The 26,010-nt window shown below is 39.9% G+C and overlaps 1 protein-coding gene across 5 annotated transcripts in view; it reads left to right on the top strand.

The window, feature by feature from the left end:
• Positions 1–26,010, top strand: part of SEMA4D (semaphorin 4D) — a 1,587,330-nt gene that overhangs the window by 474,571 nt on the left and 1,086,749 nt on the right. For all 5 annotated transcript variants that reach the window (XM_044064318.1, XM_044064319.1, XM_044064317.1 and 2 more), the window contains exons 5-6: positions 5,589–5,687; positions 5,829–5,922. In XM_044064318.1, the coding sequence (XP_043920253.1) occupies positions 5,589–5,687; positions 5,829–5,922 (193 nt within the window). The remainder of the gene's footprint in view (positions 1–5,588; positions 5,688–5,828; positions 5,923–26,010) is intronic.

The following is a 26,010-nucleotide window of genomic DNA, read 5'->3' as shown; positions in this document are numbered from 1 at the left end:
GATAAGTTTACATATACAGCTGCAATGTTCACGTTGTTTGTCCAAAATATTATTGTGTGAATATTGGTAGAGAGAGAGAACTTCACAATAAGTACTCAAAAATCAAAGGGAAAAGAGATTTTCATAGTTACAGAGATGCCATAGCATTCAAGTACACACACACACATATACATACATATATATATATATATATATATATATATATATATATATATATATATATATATATATATATATATATATATATATATATATATATAAATATATATATATATATATATATATATATATATATATGGGAACACTACTGAATCTCGAGCGTTTGAAATCTCAATTTCAAAAGCTCGAGACCATGTAGCCGAAATCCCACATTACCGAAAGACCAGAAGCGCGAAATTCAAAATCCCAATGTTAAGGGATTTTGAGTTAGTGCTTCTGGTGTTGTGGTTCAGGTAAGTATGTGTGTGTACGTGTGTTTGTGAGGGGCTTTCGTGTGTGTAAGTGTGTGTTGTGACTGTGGTGTGTGTGTGTGTGTGTGTGTGTGTGTGTGTGTGTGTGTGTGTGTGAGGGTCTGTAATGTGTGGGTGTGAGTTTGCCTTGTGTGTATGTTTGTGCGATCTCGGAGTTAGAATATTAAAGTGGGGGGGTGTGGGGGGTGCAGGGGGCAAAGCCCCCCTGGTTATCTTTAGTGTAGGGTGGTTTGTTTGTTTATGGGCGGAGGCTGTGTGTACGTTTGTGTGTGTGCTGTATGTATGTAATACTTTCGCAATTAATTTCGCGGTTTTAATATTTTGGTAATGTGGGGTTTTGGGCTTATAGTCTCGGTATTTAGGTCTTTGGGATTGTGTTATTTCGGGATTCAGTAGTGAATATATATATATATGTATATATGTATATATATATATATATATATATCTATATATATCTATATATATATATATATATTGCATTGCTTCCAAACATTTTGATTGAACAGTATGAATATAAGTTTAGGATCTGTGGTGTTTATTCATGAGTATCTTAAAAAGGTTACATAGAGTATAATGTAGGTGATACAGACTGCCTAGTAGAGCAGGTATAGCATAACAGAGCAATGCAGAAAAGAGATGGAGGGACCTGGACGGATAGTGTATTACAGTGTGGTGTGACTATTAAAAACTGAGTTCAGCAAAGTGAGGTGTAGAGTAGGGGGAATAAATAAAAAGATTCATATAGAAGGTAATAGGAGGAATATAGCAGAGTGACATGAAGGTAGAGTAAATGATGTTATCAACAGGAAAGTAGACTGTATATAAAATACAAATTAGCTAGGGATTTTTTTTTTACCTGTGATTGAGTTGGAGCAAAGCCCTTGTGTTCATCAAGTACTACTCAAAACATTTTATTCTGTTGTCGAATTTTTGCAGCAATAAAGTAAAAACTGTCAAAATGAACCTCCTCCAAAAGATGACATTGATATAGGAAGTCTGATGCATTAGATATATTTGAGTGTTAGATTTGCATAGAATTTGTCCACCATTACAGTTACTTAGAAATGTAATCAAAATGAGTATGCTTTAGTTGTCGACACGCATAAATTCCTATAGATGTTAAATGAATGCCTACTGTTTGGCCAAGTAATAGTTTAGTTTTATGCCACTGATAATAGATGCTGGTCCTGTTGGATTGGGTGCTATATTGGCATAGAAACATGATCATTGCAAGCCAATAGTTTATGCAAGCACAGTCCTGACAAATAGTAAAGAAAAAAGCTACACATAAATTGAGAAAGTGACACTGGCAGTACTATAGAATGTCCAAAGAAACACCAAACACATAAAAACATAATTATATAATGTGGAATAGATTAATTGATTGATTGATGAATATATATATAAGGAAGATGAGTGTACATGGTAAATATTCCATGAAGGCGAATTGCCGAGGTACCAGAACATATATTGTGTTGGATTAAAGGAATCTTCCTTTCACCTTATCTCCTGCCTCCCATGTTTGGTGTTTCTTTGGACAGTGTTTTTCCTGTGAGTACTATAGAATGGTCAACTGGTTTGTATTTTATTTGCTTTATTAGTGAGCAGATTTGTTGATCAACACAATTTAAATGTTTTGAAGTACTCCAAAGTCAGGTCTGTCTTTGGAATGCTAATGATATTTAAATATTCTGAAAATCCCCCTTTCTACCGAACAGTAGTGGCACAAAATTCTATAGCTGAACTCATAACTTGGTAGTTATATGCTACATTGATTCTTTTAGTATAGTGTTTGCCTTCTTTTATTAAGGATTCCTGGCAGTTCTTGCAAAATCAACTCATTTGGATAAAAGTAATTTTTTCAGGAGACATTTTAATAGTTTTAGTATTGCCTTCCTATATACACATATTTATCAAGACACAGGATGTAATTCTTTGCGAGAATTGCTGTGAGAATTAGATTGTATTACTAACAAACAATTTTCATGTTTATTAATTGAACCTGTACTTGAGAAGAGTTGGAATTTAATGATTTGTACTTAAAAATAACGGAGTAATAGTAGGGGCTGCATTTGCTGCAGGTGTTGCTAATTTTGTTATAGATAACTTTAAAAACAAGTTATCTTTATTCTCTCAAGTTATACAGATATATCACTATATGCTCTTTACATGCCAATTGTATTATTCAGTCAGGAGCAAAGGAACTTCTGAACCACTTTGTTGATTACATGAAGGCCAGTACATATTTCTTGATATTCTCAACAAAATGTCAGATTTCCCAGGGTGATACTCCATTTAATATTATTTTTTAGCTAACATTTAAGCCAATATTTTCTTCTTTTGTTTTTGTTTTTACTTTGACTGTTTTCAGGTAGTCGTTCTGTTGTGTTTCAGTTTTTTATTTCATTTCAATTTCGTAAAGTTTATAAAATATCTGTTAAATTTTTAATAGAACCAGCCTCACAAGTATTTTTAGATTTTTTAAAATAGTTTATTAGAATACTTTGGGTTGTTGTCACATGAGTTGTTAATTGCAGTATTTAAGGTGGCAAACTGACTTTGCCAGACACCTCTTTTGGCACTGAAAATGAAAATAGCTAAGAGTCTAAGGATTAGAAGAATTTATTAAATTTATGACATAAATTTGCAGTCCAAAAAGTAGTAATTGTGAAAGAATTTCAAAAACAAGCATAGTGGTTTAGTGATGTAAGCAGCAAAATAATTGTGTCAGTCAAACAAGCTGGCATAAGAATCTCCAAAGAAACAACATATTCTATTTTGAGAAAGTTTGCTACCTACCAGCATGAACTCAGTCTTGCCTAATATTAATTTCATTGTAAGAGGAGCAAGACTGTTAGTAACCTACCGTACTGTGAATTATAACTCTGCAGTGAAAATGCAACTCTTCACAGAACTGTAAGGGCAGAGGTATTGCTAAGAAAGAATATGTGGCTTTTGGGCATTGACAGGTGCTCTTGAAGCTAAGTTAAACAAATGCACATAGCAAAAGTTAATTTTCTGCAGACTTGTCCATATTTGTGGGGATTGGAGTTGTGTAGAAAATCTAGTTTGGAGCAGTCAGTCTGTCTTATATTGTTGTGGATAACATGTAACAGTTTATTTGCAAGGTGGAAAGAACTGCTTCTTGATCTTTGCAGAGTACAGGCTGTGCAGGTATTTGCACATCATCAGATTTTATATTGCCCTGGCTTTCCATCAGATGCACCTTAAAGATGTTTTAGACTTACAAACTCAATCTTTCATTTTTGGCAATGGAAAAAGGATAGAGTAAGCCAGAGTAGTCTGCTAAAAGATGCCATAGTCATTAGAAATGGGGATTCGGGTATCTTACTTTGATTTCCACCTTAAGGCTGCTCATTTTAGGATTTTTGCTGCTAAACTATGGTTGCTTACTGTGATGTTTGAATTATTTAGCTGGCTGCATTGAGTGAACATGGCTCAGTGTGTCACAGTTTAAGGTGGACTACGGTCAGGCTCAAAAGGAGCTGTCTTGTTCCTTGATTACAGGGTTTGTCAATGCAGAGGGGGCTTTAAACGTTTAGGGTTCAAAAACTAGATTATACCTAATCCTGATAAAGGGAATTAAGATGTTGAGGCACTAAAGCAGGAGCTGTGATTAAGTGGCTGGAAACAATTCTAGGATTGTCATGTTGTGGGAGCAGAGACAATATAATAGTGATTGGACTAGATAAGCTCATAACTTGCATTTTAACATTATATACAGTGGATATAAAAAGTGTACACACCCTTGTTAAAATGCCAGGGTTTTTATGATATAAAAAATGAGACTACAGTAAATAATTTAAAAACTTTTCCCACCTTTAATGTCACCTATAACCTGTACAATTCAATTGAAAAACAAATAAATCTGTTAGGGGAAAAAATATATAAAAAATGTACAATAAACTGGTTGCATAAGTGTGCAAATCCTTAAATTAATACTTTGTCTAAGCACATTAATAGGGACATATGGGAGTAAGAAAGGCAGCTTAAGTATATTGGCACTAGGCCCTAAATCAGACTCATTAATAAAATTGTATTTTCCCATTGCTTTTTGCTAAGGATATGGACCACTCCATCTGCTGCAGGTGATAGAACTGGGTACTGATTGTAAAAGAGGAACTACTACAGTGGTATGTGTTTATTGTTCACAGTAAAGAGCTGGGTACTGATTGTAAAAGAGGAACTACTACAGTGGTATGTGTTTATTGTTCACAGTAAAGTTACTTACATTTGAAGATTGTTTTTCCTTATATCTTTATAAATATGAGAACACATTGGAAAATGTATTAATGATGTTAAACTAATTGTGTATTTTATATTGTAGGCTGTATTTTGTTGATCACTGTAGTTAGGCTAATTGTTTAGTAAAGGTGGTTGTTCTAACAAAAAGTGCACTGTGTTGCATTTTTATATGGTGACAGCATTTTCTAAAATCCCTGCCCTTTGGCTGGTTGCAAAAGTACAGCCGCACCATAATGCCTTAACTGCTTCACTCGCTGTGGATCAGATACAGCCTTTGTTCACTTCAGATTTACAGTGACGTAGGTCCGTGTTATTCAGAGGACCACAGCTAAAAAAACAGATATGTTCATCTTTAAGCAGTATTGTATGGTGTATCCCTCAGAGAAGAATGCAGTCAGTGTGTCATCCTGTCACTCTTATTTTGTTAAACTGTTGACATTTTCATCTCTTCTGACTTCTGTATTTTTTTATTGTTCTGTTGACCAGGTAGCTAGGCTGTTTGAGGTCAAATATTAAAATTAGAACTGTCAGCAAAATCATTTTGGAACAGCTATATAAATATATTTTTTGTCTTTGTATGCTTTTAAAATGAGAGGAAGAACCCCAAATTCATATAGGTACCTTTCAATTTCAAGTCATGTTAATGAGATATTTATATCTATAATAGCTAAAAGAAAGAAAAAATGTTGCCAAAATTAATAGATACTGTATGGATCAGTGTGGGTTTTGTGAAGGGGAGGCAAACATTTGTCATTGTTGATAGAACAATTATGATTCATAGGTAGTTAAGTAAAAGCAAACCAGGTTTAACTGTCTTCTGACCTGACTGTTGGGTGTTTGTAAATTTTGTAGACTGAGTGTCGCAATTATATCCGTGTCTTACAACAGCAAGATGACAGTAACCTGTACGTATGTGGAACATATGCATTTCAGCCTGTTTGTGATCGCTTGGTAAGTAGAACATTTGTTTCACTAAAGTTAATGGGGTTAAACTATGCAGTTACTGTCCTTCTCTAGTCGTGTTGTTATACTTATTGAAAAGTTGTGCAGCTGCATTTTAAACTAAATCATTTTGTGCTTTTCTTCTAATAGTCAATAAGTGAGTTCACATTTGAAGAGAAACAAGAGGAAGGCAAGGGAAAATGTCCCTTTTCTCCTACTCAGAGTTACACATCTGTAATGGTTGGTAAGTACTATGTTGATCCCTTCTCAGAGTTGATTAATCAGCATTTGCTTTCAGAAAAAAAAAGTTAATATTCACATTCATATTCAAGCTTTATTGAGTAGGTCTCTGTTTTGTTGGCTTTCCACTTTATTATTGTATCTTGGTCAATGAGAGCAAAACATTAAATGACAACAAACCCTTCTGGTCTAGGACTTGCTCTGATAATCTGTTTAATCTAATTCTGCTTCAGAAGGAAGAAAAGTATTCAAAGCACAATTCAAAAATAGGATTTCTGTGTGAGTGAGTCAAAGCCCACTGCATGTCCCACATAGCTAGCTTCACCTGTCCATACCTCCTTTATTTCTTCTTCCTCCCACACCACTCCTCTGGTCAGTTCATTGAGCCATTTGTTCCCTATGGGGTGTGAGCCCTATGGCCTAATCATTACCCTTAGTGCATGATTTGAGTACAAATAGTGGTACCTACAGAAATCAGGAAATATATTTCATTTCAAGAGTTTATTTGCTTGGAAGTGTAGTATAGAATAGAATAGTATGCAGTATAGTAAATGATATAAGATAACGTTTTTAAGAGAAGCATAACTGACCTTTATACAGACTGGGGATATGTATAGAGCAAAGCAACATTACTAGACACAATTTAAAAATTAACTAAGAGAAAGGATGTATATAAGAGAAAATGTGAGACAAATAAAATGGCTAAATGAGAAATGATGTGAGAATATTTTGCAAAAGTAATGGTTATGAAAAAGAAAGTACTATAACAATGTAATCTCACAGAAACACATCTGTGGTGGTGCAGCGGTAGCGTTGTTGCCTCACAGCAAGAGGTTCTCTCATTCGATTCTCAGCTGGAGTGCGAGGAGTGCCTTCTGTGTGGAGTCTGCATGTCCTCCCCGCGGTTGGGTGGGCATTCGAAAGACGTGTAAATGGGCATGCCTTCATTGAAGGTTGAACGTCGAGCTGGCACTTCGGCGTTTGTGAAAATCTACTGCCAATCATTAGCAGACCGGAGTTCCGCTGTGGCGACCCCTAATCGGGAAAAGCCGAAAGACAACAACTCTCACAGAAACAAAAAAAAAATAGAAAACTTGCAGTGTGTATATGCAAGCACAAGAAGAAGCATCATTCTGGTTTTAATAAATGTTGGAGTATGTGATAGAACATTTTGTAATATACAGCTTCTGATTTGGGTATACAAATAAATGGTATATTATTTTTTATATTGTAGCACTTAAGCTAATTTTCTTGATACTGTGGGTTGTTTATCTGTGAAAAGATCTGAATGAAAAGTGCTGAAAAGAGGGCATTATTCATAGCTTGTACTTGAAGAAGTACTCTTAAAAAAGCCAAATGCTGAGTTATTTAAAATACTAGATACAAACCAGGATTTTTGGTAGATAAAGTTAGAATATACTGGCTCTACTGTGTATATTTAATATGGGTTCAGGCGCCTAGGCAGCGAGACATTTCCCTGCGATACATTTTGGCTGGGGACACATGGCTGAAGTGACATTCAGCTGCAGAGAAATATGGCTGTTTGTTTTCCCCCTGTGAATTTGGTTATTGAAGTTGTAGGTATGACAACACATTCTTCTCTTTGCCCACAGGGAATTTGCAAACAGCCATATTTCTCTGCAGCTGAATGTCACTTTAGCCATGTGTCCCCAGCCAAAATGTATCGCAGGGAAATGTCTCGCTGCCTAGGCGCCTGAACCCAGATCTGTGCCATACGAGTTGCATGCCATGGGATATGACAAAACACTGATAGAGAAAATAAATAGATTAAGACATCACAATTTCAAGTTAATTAAGAAGAAATGTAAAAACAAAATGAATGCCATATCTGAAATAAGTGGATCATGTTCTAATATCAAGATTGAAGCCTGATTCAGAAAACATCAGACCATTTGTTAAAATGTCAAGATCAGAAAATAATTATCTTCCAAGATGGCTGTATATTGACTAACAGCTTAACTCTAGCTCTTGCAGTGTGAAAACAGAAATTCAGCAGAGAAGGCCAGTAGGCTTTTGTGTCTGTGGGTACGTTTCAGTAACTGGCTAGGAAGGGTACTGCCTGCATGCCAGGAAAAAAGAAATACAGAGCACCTGGGAAAAATCAACTACAAAAAGGGAGGAAGAAACACTAAATGGGGAACATTCTGCAGCTGTTCTTAAAAGTATTGCAACCTCCAGACATGACTTCAGTAACCTGCAGGAAGATACAAGACAAATGCACACAGACCTGGTTAAAATAAACAAAACAAGATAAAGTAATTGTAGTATTGATGGTCTGATGAAGCCACATTAGTGGTGAAAGCGCTAACCTACAAATAAACTTCTTTTATATTTTTACTGGATGGTTTTTGAAGTCGTGCTTCAGTGTACCATTGTCTTTTGCTAAAATAAACAAAACACTGATGGAGTGTATCAGCACAAAAAACAAAAGGTTGGAAAAAATGGAACAAGCTTTAAACAGATATTCAGATGAGGTGATAAAGCTGCAAAAATCAGAAGTCAAAATGAAGAAAAGGCTGGCTGAATATGAGACTGTTCAGGAAGGGATCATCATCATCATTAGCCCCCTTTTTCCCATTTTCTACATGGGGTCGGGGAGTCATGTTAACTGTTGCCATCTCTCTCGATTCAGTGCCACACTCCTGCCTTCTTTGACAATGCCCGACTGTCACAGATCTTCTTTCACACAATCTATCTGCCTATTTGCTGGACATCTTCATTTCGTCTTACCTTCTTCCTGTCTGTCCTAAATCTTCTTCACCAGACTGTCTTCTGATTTTCTGCACGTGTCCAAACCACTGCAGTTTGTTCTCTTTGATCTTTTCTGCAATTGGAGCTACTTTAGCTTCTACTGTTATGTCTTCATTTCTTCATCTGTCCTACAGAGTGCAATGCATCTTACCACCCTTCTCTTCCACCACCTCTAGCTTCTTCATCTGCTCTGCCTTTACTGCTCAGGTTTCTATACAATATATAGTAGTACTGGTCATACCACTGTCTTGTACACCTTACATTTCAGCTTGTTTGATGTTCTTCTGTCATAGACTACACCTGACACTCTATGCTAGTAGGCTGCAGCCCCTCTGATTCAGGAAGAGAGATTTCAAAAAATAATAGAGTTAGAGGACAGAGCATGTAGGGAAAACTTGAGATTTTCAGCTATACCAGAGAAGTTGGAAGAAGCACACTGCATTAATTTTATGAAAGCACAAATAAGCAACTGGACTGGTGTTCCACAGCAGGAGTTGTTAGTTGAAAAGGCACATGGTGTATATGCTCCAGACCTGGCTATGAGAAAGCAATCTAGACCTTTAATAGTAAAGATGCAATCCTACCAGCAGAAGGAGTTGATTCTGACCAAACTGTGGCAGAAGGACAAAATACTGAAAGTGGGAGACAGCAGAGTGTTTGTGGAGAATGATTACACATTGTGCACCAGGCAGAAGAGGAGTAAATTAATTCCACTATTCAGGGAATATCGCGAGACAGGTTTGAGATTCAAACTGCCCTGGAGGGACAAATCATTTTTGATAAAGTACATGCTAAGGAAGAAATACAAAAGTTTGTCCAACAAAAAGTGAGCTGTGAAACAGAAGGAGATTCTGCTTCTTGTTCTTCTGGTAATAAAGACCACAGAGAGACTATACCTGTGAAACCTTTTCCACTGTTTCAATGGAAAATGTTGGAGAGAAGGAAGGGAGCACAGGAATTGACAAGAAGAATCGAGAGTATGTTGGAAGTGAAGCAAAGACAGGATTTGGGAGATGGAGATGAACATTAATAAAACCAGTAACTTAATGTCGGATTACAGTGTAATAATTATATTTGTGAAATATGACAGAACAAGAAAATCTGGAAAATTTGGACTTTCTCAGAATTTGTTGTACTTGTGGGGTCTCTAAATAAATATATATATATATATATATATATATATATATATATATATATATATATATATATATATATATACCCTACATCATGTCAGTATTTAGAAATATGCTTAGGGGAGGGGATGAGAGGGGAGAAAGTTAACTGTAAGTAAAGAAAACATTGTTTTTCTTAATAGTACTATTTTTGTGGTGTATGGTTTTCTTTGCATGTTGTACAGTAAAGTTTTCTCAGTTATTTTTAAGTGTAATGGAAATTGTAAATAGGTGCTGCTGTTCTTTTTTTTATTTTCTCCCTGCTCTCTTTCTTATTGTTCAGTTTTAAGAAATGTAAGCACTGCAATGTAAAAAAGTCTGGTTAAAATAGCATGACAAAAGACAAAATAATGTGCTTTTCCTCATTCTTGCATGGGGAATGACTGGACCTTAGATTGATTTAGTAACAAGTTTTAAAATAAAGCAAGTAAATGAAGGAGAATATTGAATATGATGAGGCTTTTTTCTAGAAAATGAATGTATGCTTAGTAGCAATTCTGTATCTGGCCCTCATGTCTCCATGGAAACAGTCTGATAAAGAGAAATTGACTGTCTGGTTCTCATGTCTTCATGGAGACAGTTTGGTAAAGAGAAATTGGTTAGAGTCTGGTGGAGAGTGATTTGATTTGCTGGGGAAAAAAGAAAAGAGAAACAGGGTAGGAGATTATGTTCTCTGAAAGCATCCTGGGGTTTTCCCAGCTGTGAGAGCTACAAAGATAAGACAAAAACAGTTAGCACTTAGTAGAAGCACAGTGTGAAGAAAATGAAAACACTGTCATCTGTGTTAGCATGTCTGGCAGTAGATTTGTGTATATTCTCAGATTAACTTGTATGCCAGCATGTCTAATTGTGAAAATGTAAATAGGTTTTTAAAATGCTGAGTATTTCCCTGTTTATACAAAATGTTTAAAAAATATGTCAGTGTTTTATAAATTTCTAATTGCCCATGTTTGTGAGGGAGATTCTAAAGTACAAACTGTCTATGGAGAATCAGCTGATCAGTAGATGATGTTATTAGAATGTTCCTGGCTGCTATGTGAGTATTTGAACAGATGATTGACAGGAAAAAGAACTTTTTCAAACAGCTGATGGTTATTTTTAAAATAATACAGTTGAGTTGTTAACCTGGACTATAAAAATAGACTGCTGACGTCAGTTGAAGAGCAGTTAGTTAAGAGTTGCAGTCAGTTACGGTGCTCTGCAATGGATATCCAAGGAAAATGACTCACCAAAAACTGTAAGCCTGCCTTCGCCTTGCTGTTATGTTTTAGGTTAGATCAGGAACAGTATTCTGTAGTTAAATTAGGAAAGTGTAGTTATTTAGAGTTTTTCTAAAATGATGGACTTCTATCCTACAGTTTAATTTTATATTTCTGGTGATTGAATTCTGGTGTTTATACGTTTTTTAATGATCATTTTACTTATTATTAAATGTTTGCATTACTTTACATTTTGGCTGGACAATCAGTGTATTCTTTAGAGTTTAGAGAGTGCTTATACCTATTTGATACTCTCCAGGTCACCTTGAATGCCTGGCTGCATTTGGTCATAGCTGTCATTTATTTTGACATTTAATTTTTAATAATTGATCACACTTTGAAGGGTGTGTAGACCTGTCTGACTCTGGTGGCAGCATTTACAGTTTGTATTGGGGAGGGGGACACAGCTGGAAATCTGTATCAGGCTTCCCATAAGTGTTTGAGTGCCTGAGATTTGAATTTATTTTGAGTGAGTGAGTCAGAGGTCTTAAACTGGAATACACTGCTCTTAAGTGTATAATAAGGGATTACATTTGGAGTGGACAGAGGCATATCGTCCAGTCTCAGGAAACAGAGCATCTTCCGGTTGTGCTCTTAAGGGAAATTTTGGAAATTTACTCTTGTGTACTCTGTGCTCTGGTGTTTTCCATGACGCTCCCACACTGGTGTCAGTGGTGAGGGATGATGCTTCTTAATTACTGACCCATGTTTTAAGTGGGGGGAGTCATATTACTGGTGGCAGTCAGGTCAGATGTTAACTGAACGTCACATTATTGGTGGCAGTCTGATGAGATATTAACTGGACATCACAGCATGGATAACATTTCTTTTAGGTTAACTCAAGTCTGTGAGTGTGGTTGTCAATGTGGGACATTTGCTCCTATTAGGAGGGTAAAACTTCAGTATTTGAAGATGTACATAGTTTTGTATGTTAGCATTCAATTCATTTGTTTTGGGTTGTATTGGGGGTTTGTTTGTTTTTTTGTTTGAGGGCTTTCAATAAAAAAAAAATTTGTAAGATGTGACATAGGCTGAAATGGATATGGCAAGATATGACAATAAACAACTGTATAAAAGTTCAACCTGCCAAACAGTGTATGCATGCAACACAAAAGCTGGAACTAGACATTTAACAAAAAAGGTTTATACATAAAAGGTGGGAATAATAACTTTTTGTATAATGATGCTTTCTGTAATATTTTTAAATGTCAGTGGCCTCACAGATAAATACAAAAAAGAAAGAAAGAATAATGAACTATATTAAAAATGTATAATCCAAATAGCTATGTTGCAGGAGACACACTTGGAAAGAGCTGAACATGTGAATTTGATAAAGAAAACTTTTCAGGATGGTTATTTAGCAGACTATCTGGGACAAAGGAAAGAGGAGTAATACATTAATTGCAAGAGGAGCTCTAAGAATGATAGAAGAGGATAAAAAGATAATAGTGGCAGATTTATAGTGTTAAGGGGCTACTGGCAAGGGATGAGGATTATGTTGGCATGTCTTTATGTTCCATCTAAAACTGCTGTAATGAAGCTTAAGAAAATTCTGGGAGAAAATAATCAGTTTTCAGCAAGGAGTATTATTTATAGGTGGGGAATGGAATTTGTTCTGCAACAGTGAAGAAGAGTTTTTTGGGGGCCTAGAAGGGAAAGTATAACAAAGGAGGGTAGATTTTTGCAGAAATTTATGAAAATATTTGGTAGGGAAGATGTGAATTCAGTAATAGGTCTTCAAAGTGAATTTACATATATAAAAACTGGGCTAGTCTAGACATAATATACATTTCACAAGAACATGTGCATTTAATTCAAGGTTTTGATACACACCCAATTACTATTTCAGATCATGCACCAGTAATAACTAAAATAAAAAAAAACACAGCAATGAAATAAAAATGAGACACTGACGCTTTCCAACCTGTCTGTTGAAAAGAGAGGAATTTAAGGAATGGGTAGTGAAGATTGTTTGAGAACCACTCGAGAGGATAGAAATTACTTCTGAAAATATAGCTAGGGGGTGGGATAAAATTAAGATGGAGTTTAAACATAAGGTAGAAATAAAAGAAAGGGAGCTATGATTAAGAAATAACAAGAATTATTTAGAGGGACTGACAAATGTTCAAGTATTGTAGAATAGGGGAATCTCACAGAAGATTAAGAGGATCACCTGCAGAATGCTAATCAGAAAATAATGGATTACGTAAATAATATACACGAGTTTAGAAAGATTGCTGTTTAGCAATTGTTTTTTGATAATAATACCAGAACACAAAAACTTTTAGCATAACCACTCAGGCAACAGAAAGTAGAAAGGATTGTCGCCAGGCTTACAGAGCCTATAACAAGGAAGGTAATAAGGGATCCTGTAGTGGTATTAGAAATATTTCAGAAATTCTGTGAAAGTAAAGCAGAGAAATATGTAAATCAAGAAAAGATACAAATTAAAATGTTTATGGAAGAATTAAGTATGCCAAGATTAGAGGTAGATGAGGTTTAATTGCGAACAGTTAAGACAGGAAAAGATGACGTAAAAATTGTGATGTATAACCAGTCTACAGGAAAGTCCAGGGAACAGATGGTATTCCTGTGGAAGTTTGGAAGCTAGGAGGGAAAAACTGGTAAAGATCTGGAAGGATTTGCAAGTATTTTAAGAGGAGGAGAAGCACCAACATCCTGGAAGAAAACAGTGGCAGCTGTAATACATAAAGAGGGTAAAGATCAATCAGATCCAGCTTCACACAGACCCATTTTAATACAAAACCATGATTCTAAAGTGTTCATGTGTATAATAGCTAAAAGAATGGCAAAAGTAATTCAAAAATTGATAGATATGGACCGTTGTGGTTTTGTGGAGGGGAGGCAAACATTTGACAACATTAACAGAACATTGATAATCCAGAGGGAAGGAGAATGTCAGAAAGTACCGTTGTTTTTGGTGGGTCTTGATGCAGAGAAAGCATTTGACTGAGTAAGCTGGAACTTTATGAGCATGGCAATGGAAGCACTTGCATATACATATACACCCCACACACACACACACACACACACACACACACACACACACACACACACACACACACACACACACACCTGTTGGAGTTCTTCCTGGATATACAACCAGAAGGCAAACAAGGTACTCCCAACTCAAAATCGGACAACAAATGTGTAGTTCAACAAGGGGGCAATCAGCAAAAAGGGTGAGGTGAAGAATAATTGGACATTGTACTATGTTGCTTTCACAGTGGGCTCAGTTCAAGAGAGTGACACTGGAAACAGCACCAGTACTAGTGCGGGTCCAAATTCCTTCAAAGTATCAGTGGACATATGAGAATAACAGAAAAGAAGCACCCTCAGTACAGGTAGTTAGGTAGCTTACAGAAGGGTACTACAGCACTTTAGAGACACTAGGAAGGTACAGGGTTGTCCAGTTGTATGGCTCATAGCAGTACAACAATGGAGGGCACACACCCTGAGACTGTTAGAGCCTGATTAAAATAAGCTGAAAGCAGCATTACACCTGGCAAGCTATCAGCTGGCTGCACAAAGCCATGGGGAGGCAGTGTGAGCCTTATGGAACAAACTCCAAAATACAGGTCGTCAGTAATACAACAGATTGTTTTTCATACCCTGTTGTTTATCAGCCCTATGTGGAGTTTTAGCTGGTCAAAAGAAGAATATTCTAATGATAAATAGGAGCAATCTATAACTGATCAAGAGGTGAAGAACTAGCGGCTGGCTCCAGCCTTAAGGGCCACAGAATGGAATATAGTACTGCGCCTACAACATTACCAAACACTGTGCTTCCAACACAGAAGTCCACTCACACAGTTTCATCATGGACTGGTATTTAAGAAGGAGCAGTTTTCTTGCCATGAGAAGGGTACCCTGCTTATTCAGCTTCAGGTTAGGGCTGTATTGAAGAAAATAGTGTAGTGATGAAGCTTGGACCCCAAATATATACCCCACGTTCAATTAGATTCCGTGCTCATTTAGCATAGTGGCAACTTCTCATGTGCAGTGGGCAAGGATATCATGAGAGAACATCAAGAAATTAGGAAGATGGAAGTACAACCCTTATGAAAGATAGCGGAAAAATAACCTCTTCTACCATGCCTAACATTGTTGTCTTTTATTTGCAGAACCTGGGTGTAACCTGTAAGACACACATTGTACCTTCCAACATTACTTTTTGTTGGCTGGAGCTTCCTTCATGTTTTATCACCTGGTATCTTGCTGGTGCTCTTCCATGTGAATGGAAACACCTGTCTTATAAATCACCTTCTGGAACATGCTGAAATTACCTGCGATGTATTGTGGTACCAAAGGTATAACATGTAAAATTTGTGTTAAAGCTCAAATTATGATATTTACACTGAGGCCACGCAGTTTGCTGAGCTGTACACCATTCTAAAATCCTTACTGTTGCCTACTATTCATGGTGATACTTGTGTCATGGATTTAAATAGCATTTTTGATATGTACAGATGTTCATCGTGCATACAGCTGCAGTCATAACAGATGGGTTATCCTGCCATCAGGCGGGTCCTCGGTCGGCCGAATTCCAAAGTCTAGGTCCGGCGTCGGTTGTCGCTTCCTCCCTGACGTCAGTGCGGCAGGGGTATAAAAGAGGCAGCCGACACTATTTTCTCCAGTCTTTCTTGCCGCGCGGTGCCTGAAGCAGAAGCAGTTCGCAAGTGCCGGTCGGCCAGCTCCTGAGATTTACGAAAGTATTTCAGCCGAAGTCTTCTTGAAAGCTAAGTACCCGTTGAAACTTTTCTTGCCTCAGACCGATGTCAGACAAAGTTAATAATTGCATTTCATGTGGGAAGCAAATACCGCATAAGGATTTCCACTCTTACTGTATACCTTGCTTAGGCCCAGACCACGACGTCTCGGCCTGCCGTTTTTGTGCTAGATTCAACAAACGCAGTATTAAGCGTCGGTGAGTTCACCCTTCACTTTTTTGGCAAAAAATTTAATTATATTATGTCGTCGGATACTCCGACTCCAGTTTTGAGCAAAAAACACAAAGATAAGGACCGGCATACGAGGTCCGCACCACTTACTGATACCACTCTAAAGCCGACTACCGGTTCTCCGGTACTCAGCGAGGCGCCTACGCAGCCCCTGAGTACCGATGACAATGCATTACCGGTGTCTTCAGTACCCTAGGTCGCAGGCTCCTCGGCCCCCATTCCTACTACAGATACCGACGCCACTCCTGGCGGGGAAACTCAGAATTTAGACAGGCCTGCCACTTCTCAAGGGGTCTTCAGGCCTTCCTCCTTCTCTATTAAAGCCTTCACTAAATCTAAAACAGCCATGAAAACCAAAAAACAGGTTCCTCAGACACCCTCTCAAGGCACCATGCCTAAAAACAGATGCTTAAAATGGCCGAGGGCTTGATTACTCTTATCAGGGTTCTCAACCCCTCTGACAGAAGGCCCAAATTAGAGGAAGACTACCCTTTCTCAGATTAAGCTTCTATTACCTCAGAACTATCTGAGGACCAGGCTTGTGCCTATTCTCCATTCGAAGACTCTGATGCAGAGGAGTCTATTCCCTCGGTCTCCCCCCCTGAGGACTTCTCTTTTGGGGAAATCCTGCATACATTGAGGGAACACTTTCACTGGGAAGGCCAAGATTACTCAGATTCCAAGAAAAGGCTCAGGGAATTTCTTCTGCTCCCCCAGCATAGGCCTCTGGCTATCCCTCCTGTTTTAGATATATTGGATGATGTGTACACAGAAGCCAGCCTTAATCCTGATTCTTTGCCTCCAGCTCCTGTTAAACCAGACAGGTATTACCGGGTTCCTGATTCTCACCAGTTCCTATATAAAGCCATACTGCTGACCCAGAAACTATTTCACAGTGTCCCAAGGGAATTAAGGCCTCTACTGCTAAAAACCCATTACCTTCAGAGAGAGATTCCAGATCTTTAGAAAGGTGGGGAAAAGGTGTACACCTCGGCCACTTTAACCATGAGGGCATTAAACTGTCAGTTCCATATGTTAAAGTATCAACAGTTTTTGATATCTCACCTGAAAAGCAAAATGACACAACCAGAACAACCAGATTTTAAGAGTTGCAGGATTTGTTGCATGGTGCAGAGCAAGTGGGTAAACATACCTTGCAGTGTGGTTTTGATGCTTTAGAGGACTCATGTAGAGCTGCTGTTACGGGGTCTGTTATATGTAGGCATGCTTGGCTCAAAGAACAAACCTTACCAGATCATGTCAAAGCTAAATTATTAGATGCACCTCTTCAAAAAGATGTATTGTTTGGTGTTAAAGCAGAGGAGGTGCTAAAGAAAATGGAGGAAAAAGCGAAATCAATGCAAACAGTGAAAGATTTCCTGCAGGTACAGCCTCCACGTTTCAGCAGAAACTGGCCTTCAAAAAATTGGTCCTTTCCAGCCACGGACAGACTTCAAAGGGGCAGATACAGGCGTCCAAGGGGTAGAGAGAGGGCAACCTCAAGGATCTTTCACAGCCAGACAGTGGCAAGCACCAACCCCAAGAGGTGGAGAAGATAGATCACAGTCTTTTAGAAAACAAACACAATGACTTCCCCCTACACCTGCCAAGCAAAGCTTTAATGGCAGCACCTTTGGGTGGAAAACTGACATTATTCTCAAAAAATTGGCATATTGTTGCAAAAGACAAATGGATTCTGGACATTATAGACAGAGGCTACAGGTTCCACTTTCACACCCTTTCAAAAATGAGAGGCATGCCAAACCTGCCACAAAATCAAAGGGCAGAGGCACAAAAACAAATTTCAGCTCTCATGGACATGAAAGCAATTCAAGAGGTACCTGCAAAAGAACAAGGTCAAGGGTTTTATTCCAGACTATTCCTGGTACCAAGGAAAGACAAAGATTGGAGACCTATCTTAGACCTATCCATCCTAAACACATATCTACAGGTGCCAAAATTCAAGATGCTCACATTACAGCAGCTTCTTCCCATGCTGGGCAAGGAGTCTTGGCTGGTAACATTGGACCTCAAGGAGGCATACCTGCATGTCCCTATCAGACAAGATTGCAGAAGATACCTCAGATTTCTTGCAGGTTCAACCCATTACCAATTCTCTGCATTGCCCTTTGGCTTATCTACTGCGCCCAGAGTGTTTATGAAATGCCTGGCATCAGTAATCGCCTTCTGCAGACTACAAGGGATACAAATATACCCATATCTGGACGACTGCCTGATCCAAGTGGACAGCAAGGACACACTACTGCAGCACCTGGCGTTTGTAATAAAACTGTTGAACTTCCTGGGATACACAGTCAACAAAAAGAAATCAAAACTAATACCCTCTCAACAAATAATTTTCCTGGGTGCCAACTTGGATACAACCACCCAGATGGCCTACCTCATGCCAGACAAGCAAGGGCAACTGTCTCAATACTTCAGAAAAATGGCAACTTACACCAGGCTAACTGCAAGGAAAGTCCTGCAGGCTCTGGGATTCATGGCATCTTGCATCCTACTTATCCCATGTGCAAAGCTGCATATGAGGAAACTTCAATGGTACCTAAAAAACTTATGGTCTCAACACAGCCACAGCTTGGAAACAATTATACCACTCATTCCATGCCTTCAAAAGGAATTTATGTGGTGGGCTCAAGCTTGCCAAAGAAACACAGGTCTTCCTTTCTGTGTACCTCAAGCAACTCAAATCATCACAACAGATGCCTCAGACTACGCCTGGGGAGCACACCTGACAAATCAGTGCATTCAGGGAAAATGGGCACGAAAAGAGAAGCTCCTTCACATCAACCAAAAGGAAATGCTAGCCGTGCAAAAGGCTATTATGACCTTCAAAGACCTACTGCATCCAGGCCAGCTATTGATAAGGACAGACAACACCACAGTGATGTGGTATATAAACAAACAGGGGGGAACTCGTTCATACCCCCTGTGCAGGCAAGCCATGACCCTATGGAACACAGCACTGGAATTGAAAATTCAACTACAGGCACAATTCCTGCCAGGGAAGGAAAATACACTGGCAGACAACCTAAGCAGAAATATGACAGATCCACACGAATGGAAGTTGCATCCTATTTTCACAAAGATAACTCAGGCATGGGGACAGCCAGACATAGATCTCTTTGCTACCCACAGAAATTGCCAGTTGAAAAAATTTTGTTCAAGGACCTATCATCCACAGGCCTGGAAAGTGGACGCACTTTCCTTCAATTGGGCAACATTGACAGTCTGTGCCTTCCCGCCTCTTCCTCTGCTGCCCAAAGTTCTATTAAAAGCCAGAGCAGAGAGGCCGAAAATGATTCTCATTGCTCCAGACTGGCCAAGGCAACACTGGTATCCGCTCCTGAAGAGCCTGACACATTCCCCACCATGGATCCTACCTCTAGTCCCTCTTCTGTTGTCCCAGCACAACTACAAAACTCTTCACAGCCATCTCAAAACTCTAAATCTAGCTGCATGGAGAATTCCTTGATTTTCCAACAGTTTCTCCTCTCCAAGGAGGTGCAGGATGTCATCTTGGAGGTCAGAAGACCTTCTACTAGAAAGGCCTACTCCGCCAAATGGAAACGATTTTGTGCCTGGAATCAAAAGAAGGGACAGAACCCTTGGGTAATAAATATACCTCAAATTTTACAGTACCTAGCTGAGATGTTAAACAATGGACTTTCTTTCTCCTCCATCAAGATCCACGCTTCAGCCATTTCTGCACAATACAACACAGATCCTCCTTTATTCTCTCATCCTCTCTTAAGGCAGTTCCTCAGAGGGGCAAAGAATATAAAACCCCCAAGGAAACTACCAGTCCCTGCTTGGGACCTCAACTTCGTATTGGAAAAGCTGACCCTTCCTCCCTTCGAGCCAGCTTCTTCATCAGAGTTACAGTACTTGTCATGGAAAACAACCTTTCTTCTGGCTATCACCTTAGCTCGCAGGGTTTCGGAGCTACAGGCCCTCATGGCTGTGCAACCATTCATCATTTTCCATCAGGACAGAGTTTCCTTACGAACCAACCCTACCTTTATGCCAAAGGTAGTATCCAGTGTAGCTTTGAATCAGACTATCCACTTACCTACCTTTTATCCTAATCCACAAAACAAAGGGGAAAGACTACTACATTCCTTGGACATTCACAGACAACTTCGTTATTATTTGGACAGGACAAAGCCATTCAGGAAATCTGAGCAACTCTTTGTGTCCTATGCTGCAGGTGCTCAAGGAAAGGCTATTTCTAAACAGACAATTTCAAAATGGATAGCCCACTCCATACGCTTTTGTTACTCATTTCATGGAAAAACTGTGCCTGCATGCATCAGATCCCACTCCACCAGAGCCACAGCTACCTCTGCAGCCTTCCTCAGGGGGGTCCCTACCAAGGATATTTTGGAAGCAGCCACCTGGAGTTCAGTGCACACTTTCTCCAAGCACTATCACCTCCCACTATACTCTAAATCTAGAGCGGGCTTTGCCACAGCAGTCCTGCAGGGCATCCTAGCCCCTCCTAGTTCCACTTAGTGCCTACCACCCTTACTTCGCTTTGGGATTCTACCCATCTGTTATGACTGCAGCTGTATGCACGATGGACATAGTACAGTTTTGTACCTACCATAAATGTAGATGTTCGAGTGCTCATACAGCTGCAGTCCAGGTTTCCCTCCAACCCCTCTTAGGATAGGCCTTATGACAAACCCTTTTCATATAACCTTTTGGAGTACTCTTTTATGGTGTATTTGCTTGCAACTACTGTTTTTGATTTATCAACATTGCATTTTTGCATAACATTATGTTTGCCTTCCTTCTGGGGGCACCTGACATCTGGGGCAAGAAAAACTGAAGAAAATGGTGTCGGCTGCCTCTTTTATACCCCTGCCGCACTGACATCAGGGAGGAAGCGACGACAACCGACGCCGGACCTAGACTTTGGAATTCGGCCGACCGAGGGCCTGCCTGACGGCAGGATAACCCATCTGTTATGACTGCAGCTGTATGAGCACTCGAACATCTACATTTATGGTAGGTACAAAACTGTACTTTCTTGCTCTGTATGCTGTTCTTAAGCAGACAGAGTACTATCCATCAGTAGGGTACATGGCCCATTCTACCCTACTTGACCTCTTACAGCTGTGCAACATGCACACCACCACGAACACCCCAACAAAGACTGTCTTTTATAGGCACAGAAATGGAACATGGCTGGCACAACAGATTTCTATCCCAAGGAATCCTACACTTCTTGAATAAACTTCCCATGCATGTCGAGCAATACTACACATGGTCTGTATTCAGTAATATTCTGAATAAATAGCCTGGAAATCATAAATCCTCTTTGGGGTGTATAACATGGTGTTTCTTGACCATGGAGCTTAACTCACTCAACCGTGCTCAGACTTAGTTGACTATGCTTATCAATGGTCTTTTAAATTGCAATCATAGTATATACCTATGAACTTATCAAACTACTATATAATTACCAGGTATCTTACAAATGTGCATGCTGCATACAGAATATATCTGCAGACAAAAACATTAGTTTATTGAGGAATGTATTTCTATAAGCCATCTTATTTGAATGTCATTATATGGTTACTAATATATACTACTGACCACTCCAATTTTCATATGACCATGACTGTGATACAGATATCACTGAATTGCACATGCCCTACATGTTAACACTGATTACATAGTTTAGCTTTACACACTGTGCTGTTTTTCATTTCTGAATGCCCACTACTGTGTTTTATGTGCTGTAGGAGTACCAACAATATGCACATATAACAAGGTAGCTGTAAACAAACATTTAATTGTTTATTTCAATGTGTAATTATTGAATCCCCAAATTATGTGGATATTCTACAAAAGGCCCTTACAGAAACAGATGCTTGGTGCCAGAGCCATGGGCTCAAGCTGCCAAGAAATGTATAGTTATCCCCTGTGGGAAAAACCATGTACCCATGAATTACCACATAGGTGGCAGTACACTAAACACCGGAAGTGTGATAAGAGACTTAGGGACACAGGCAGACAGTGGTCTCACCTTCGATAACCACATCGCCACAACAGTCAGGAAATCCTTCTATGTGGCATATCTCATCACTAGGGGCTTTTCATCCAGAAAAAAGGAGGTCATTGTCCCACTGTACCCATCCCTCATTAGACCCATTATAGAGTACAACGCCCCATTTGGTATGTACCTCTCAGGACATCTGCAACAACTGGAAAGGCCGCAGAAATACCTCACTAAAAGAATCACAGGCCTAAAGCAGATGCCCTTTGCTGACTGTCTAAAAAAACTCCAGCTATACTCTGTTGCATATCGTCTACTCAGAGACAATCTCTGCTTAACATACAAGGCCATGTCAAACCCAGAGCTGTTGGACGTGGTACACTTAAAGAAATCCCAATCCCTCAGAGCCACATGCTCCAGGGATCTAAACCTTGTCATCACAATGAACAAAACATGCTGGAGGGATAGGATGTCCTTCAAGGATGCATCTGCAGTCCTTACAAATGGGTTGTCCTGTCGTCAGGCAGCCCTTCGGTCGGCCGGATTCCAAAGTCTGGGTCTGGCTTCGGCTGGTGTCGCACTTCACCCGACGTCATAGCTGCAGTTCTTCGGGTATAAAGGCATCAGCCGGCCTTTCCCCAGTCTTTCTTGCCGCGTGGCGCCCGAAGCAGAAGCTGTTCGCAAGTGCCGGTCGGTCAGATCCAGAGATTAATACTACCGAATACTACTTCGAAGACTTCTAAAAAGCTAAGTACCCCGTTGGGGACTCTCTCTTGCCTCAGCCGATGTCAGAAAAAGTGAATAACTGTTTAACTTGTGGGAAACAAATACCTCATAAAGATTTCCACTCGTACTGCTTACCTTGTTTAGGCCCAGACCACGACGTAGCAGCTTGTTTAGCCTGTGCTTCTTTCAACCAACGAACGCTTAGGCGTCGGTCGGAGTTTGCTGAACAGTTTTACGGCTCAGATTTTGCGTACATAATGCCGTCGGGTCCTCCGACTACTCAAATTGTTAAGAAACGCAAAGAAAAGGACCGACACTCGCTGTCCGCGGTTTCGGCCGAAACCACGGTAAAGCAAACCGCGAGTGTCTCGGTTTCGGCCGAAACCGAGCAAACGGTTCAATCTTCAGCCGAATCCATGACGACTACCGAGGCCCCCTCTACCCTACTTGAATCGGCCTCTGAAGTTTTACCTACTACTGTGGTTTCACAAGATTTATCGGACACCATCCCTTTGGATGTTTCTACCCCAGCACGTGGTGCTGCTAGGCCTCCTGCAGCCATGTCTATAAAGGCCTTTGCCAGGGCTAAAGCAGCCAAAACTTCTAAGTCTGTGCCTGTTAAGCCCCCCTCTCACAGGCCCAGCTCCAGTTCTCAAATGCTTACTCTGGCAGAGGATCTCATCTCTTTAATAAGGGGATCCCAATCTCACCCAGACAGGGCTTCTCAACCTCCAGAAAAGAGACCTAGAGTAGAGCCCCCTGAGCCAGTGTCCTCAGATGACTCTTCTGATGATACAGACAATACAGACCATCCAGAGGCTCCCTTTTCTACTTATGAAGATTCCGATACTGAAGAATCGATTCCTTCAGCTTCTCCACCAGAGGAGTTTTCTTTTGGGGAAACTTTACATGCCATGAGAGAGCAATTCCAATGGCAGGGGCAAGATTTCTCAGATTCAAGGAAAAGGCTTAGGACCTTTTTACACTTACCACAACATAGGCCTTTAGCTATACCTCCAGTTCTTCCTGTTGTGGATGATGCATTTAATGATGCTTGCACTGCTCCTGATACTTTACCTCCAGCCCCTGCTAAGCCAGATAGGTTCTACAGGGTCTCGGACACTCATCACCATTTATACAAGGCTCCTTTCGCAGATCCTGAGACTATCTCCCAGGGGCCTAAGGCAGTAGCTTCAGCCTCAGCTAAAAACCCTCTCCCTTCTGAAAGGGAATCCAGGTCCTTAGAGAGATGGGGTAAAAAAGTATACACCTCTGCTACTCTCTCAGCTAGAGCATTGAACTGTCAGTTCCGTTCCATATGATCCAATACCAAGAGTTTATGCTTGATCAGTTAACTAAGAAACTGTCCTCGGATGATTCTTTAGATAAGAAATATGTTCTAGAAATGGTGAATAACATTCAGCAGGTTAGTAACCATTCCTTAAAATGTGGCTATGATGCACTGGAGGCTTCATTTAGATCAGCCATGACCGGCACAGTTATAAGAAGACATGCATGGTTGAAAGAACAAGTCCTGCCGGATCATGTTAAAGCAAAGCTATTAGATGCTCCTATGGATAAGGTCAGTTTATTTGGTTCTCCTGCCCAACAGGTACTGAAGAAAATGGAAGAGAAGGCAAAATCTGTACAAACAGTAAAAGATTTCTTACAGGTTCAGCCACCAAGGTTTAGCAGGAACTGGCCTTCCAAAAATTGGTCCTTTCCAGACTCCTCAAAAACTCAGAGAGGAAGGAATAGGCGTACAAGAGGCAGAAATCAATCCAGAGGAGGTGCCTACAGGGGACGCCAGTGGCAAGGTAACAACCAACGAGGCACAGACACAACCACTGCCACTACAACAGGACAATCACAGTGACTTGGCTTTGACACCGCCTACCAGGGAACAAATAGCAGCACCCTTAGGCGGAAAGTTAGCATTATTTTCAAAAAACTGGCACTGTATCACAAGAGACAAGTGGATTTTACAAACTATAGACCAAGGCTACAGGTTTCATTTCCACACTTTACCCGGAAAAAGAGGAATGCCAAACCTACCACCAAATCAAAAGACAGAAGCTCTAAAACAAATAGCTCAATTAGCAAGGATGAGAGCTGTGGAAAGGGTACCATCTATGGAACAAGGCAAGGGATTTTACTCCAGACTCTTCCTGGTACCAAGAAAGGAAAAAATTGGAGGCCTATTCTCGACCTGTCCGCTTTAAACACATACATCATTGTTCCAAAATTCAAAATGCTGACCCTACAGCAACTTCTTCCCATGCTGGGCAAGGAGTTTTGGCTGGTAACTCTAGATCTCAAGGAGGCATACCTGCACGTCCCCATACGACCACATTGCAGAAGATACCTCAGATTTCTTGCAGGATCAGAGCATTATCAATTCTCAGCATTGCCCTTTGGCTTATCTACTGCCCAGAGTGTTCACGAAATGCCTGGCATCAGTAATCGCTCACTGCAGGCTTCAGGAATCCAAATTTATCCATACCTGGACGACTGCCTAATACAAGCGGACAACAAAAACAAGCTAACAGAAGACTTACAAAGAGTCATTTGCTTACTACAGGCCCTGGGATACACAGTCAATATAAAAAGTCAAGACTGATACCATCCCAAACAATCACCTTCTTAGGTGCAGAATTGGACACAGTAAAACAGATGGCATTCCTAACTGCAGAAAAACAAAACAACTTCCTGTCTATTTTTGGCATTAACAAAGCAGAACAAACTAACAGCAAGGAAAGTACTGCAGGCCTTGGGCTTCATGGCATCCTGCATAATCCTGGTCCCCATGCCAGACTACATATGAGAAAACTACAGTGGTACCTAAAGAATTTATGGTCTCAACACAGGCACAGCTTAGAAACCGAAATACCACTAATTCCATGCCTGAAACAAGAGTTCCTGTGGTGGGCTCGGGCATGCCAGTCAAACCCAGGTTTGCCCTTCCACAGCATTCAACCAAACCAAACCATCACAACGGACGCCTCAGACCTCGGTTGGGGGGCCCACATGCTGGACAAGTGCATACAAGGCTTATGGACTCCAGAGCAGCTGCATCTGCACATAAATCAAAAAGAAATGCTGGCAGTACAACTGGCAATCCAGAATTTCAGACCATTCCTCCAAGAAGGCCAGTTG

The sequence above is a fragment of the Protopterus annectens genome, chromosome 2.part2 (genome assembly GCF_019279795.1).
Source record: "Protopterus annectens isolate FY-2018-M chromosome 2.part2, PAN1.0, whole genome shotgun sequence".
Classification (NCBI taxonomy): Eukaryota; Metazoa; Chordata; order Ceratodontiformes; family Protopteridae; genus Protopterus; species Protopterus annectens.
This window is presented reverse-complemented; position numbering and strand designations above follow the sequence as displayed.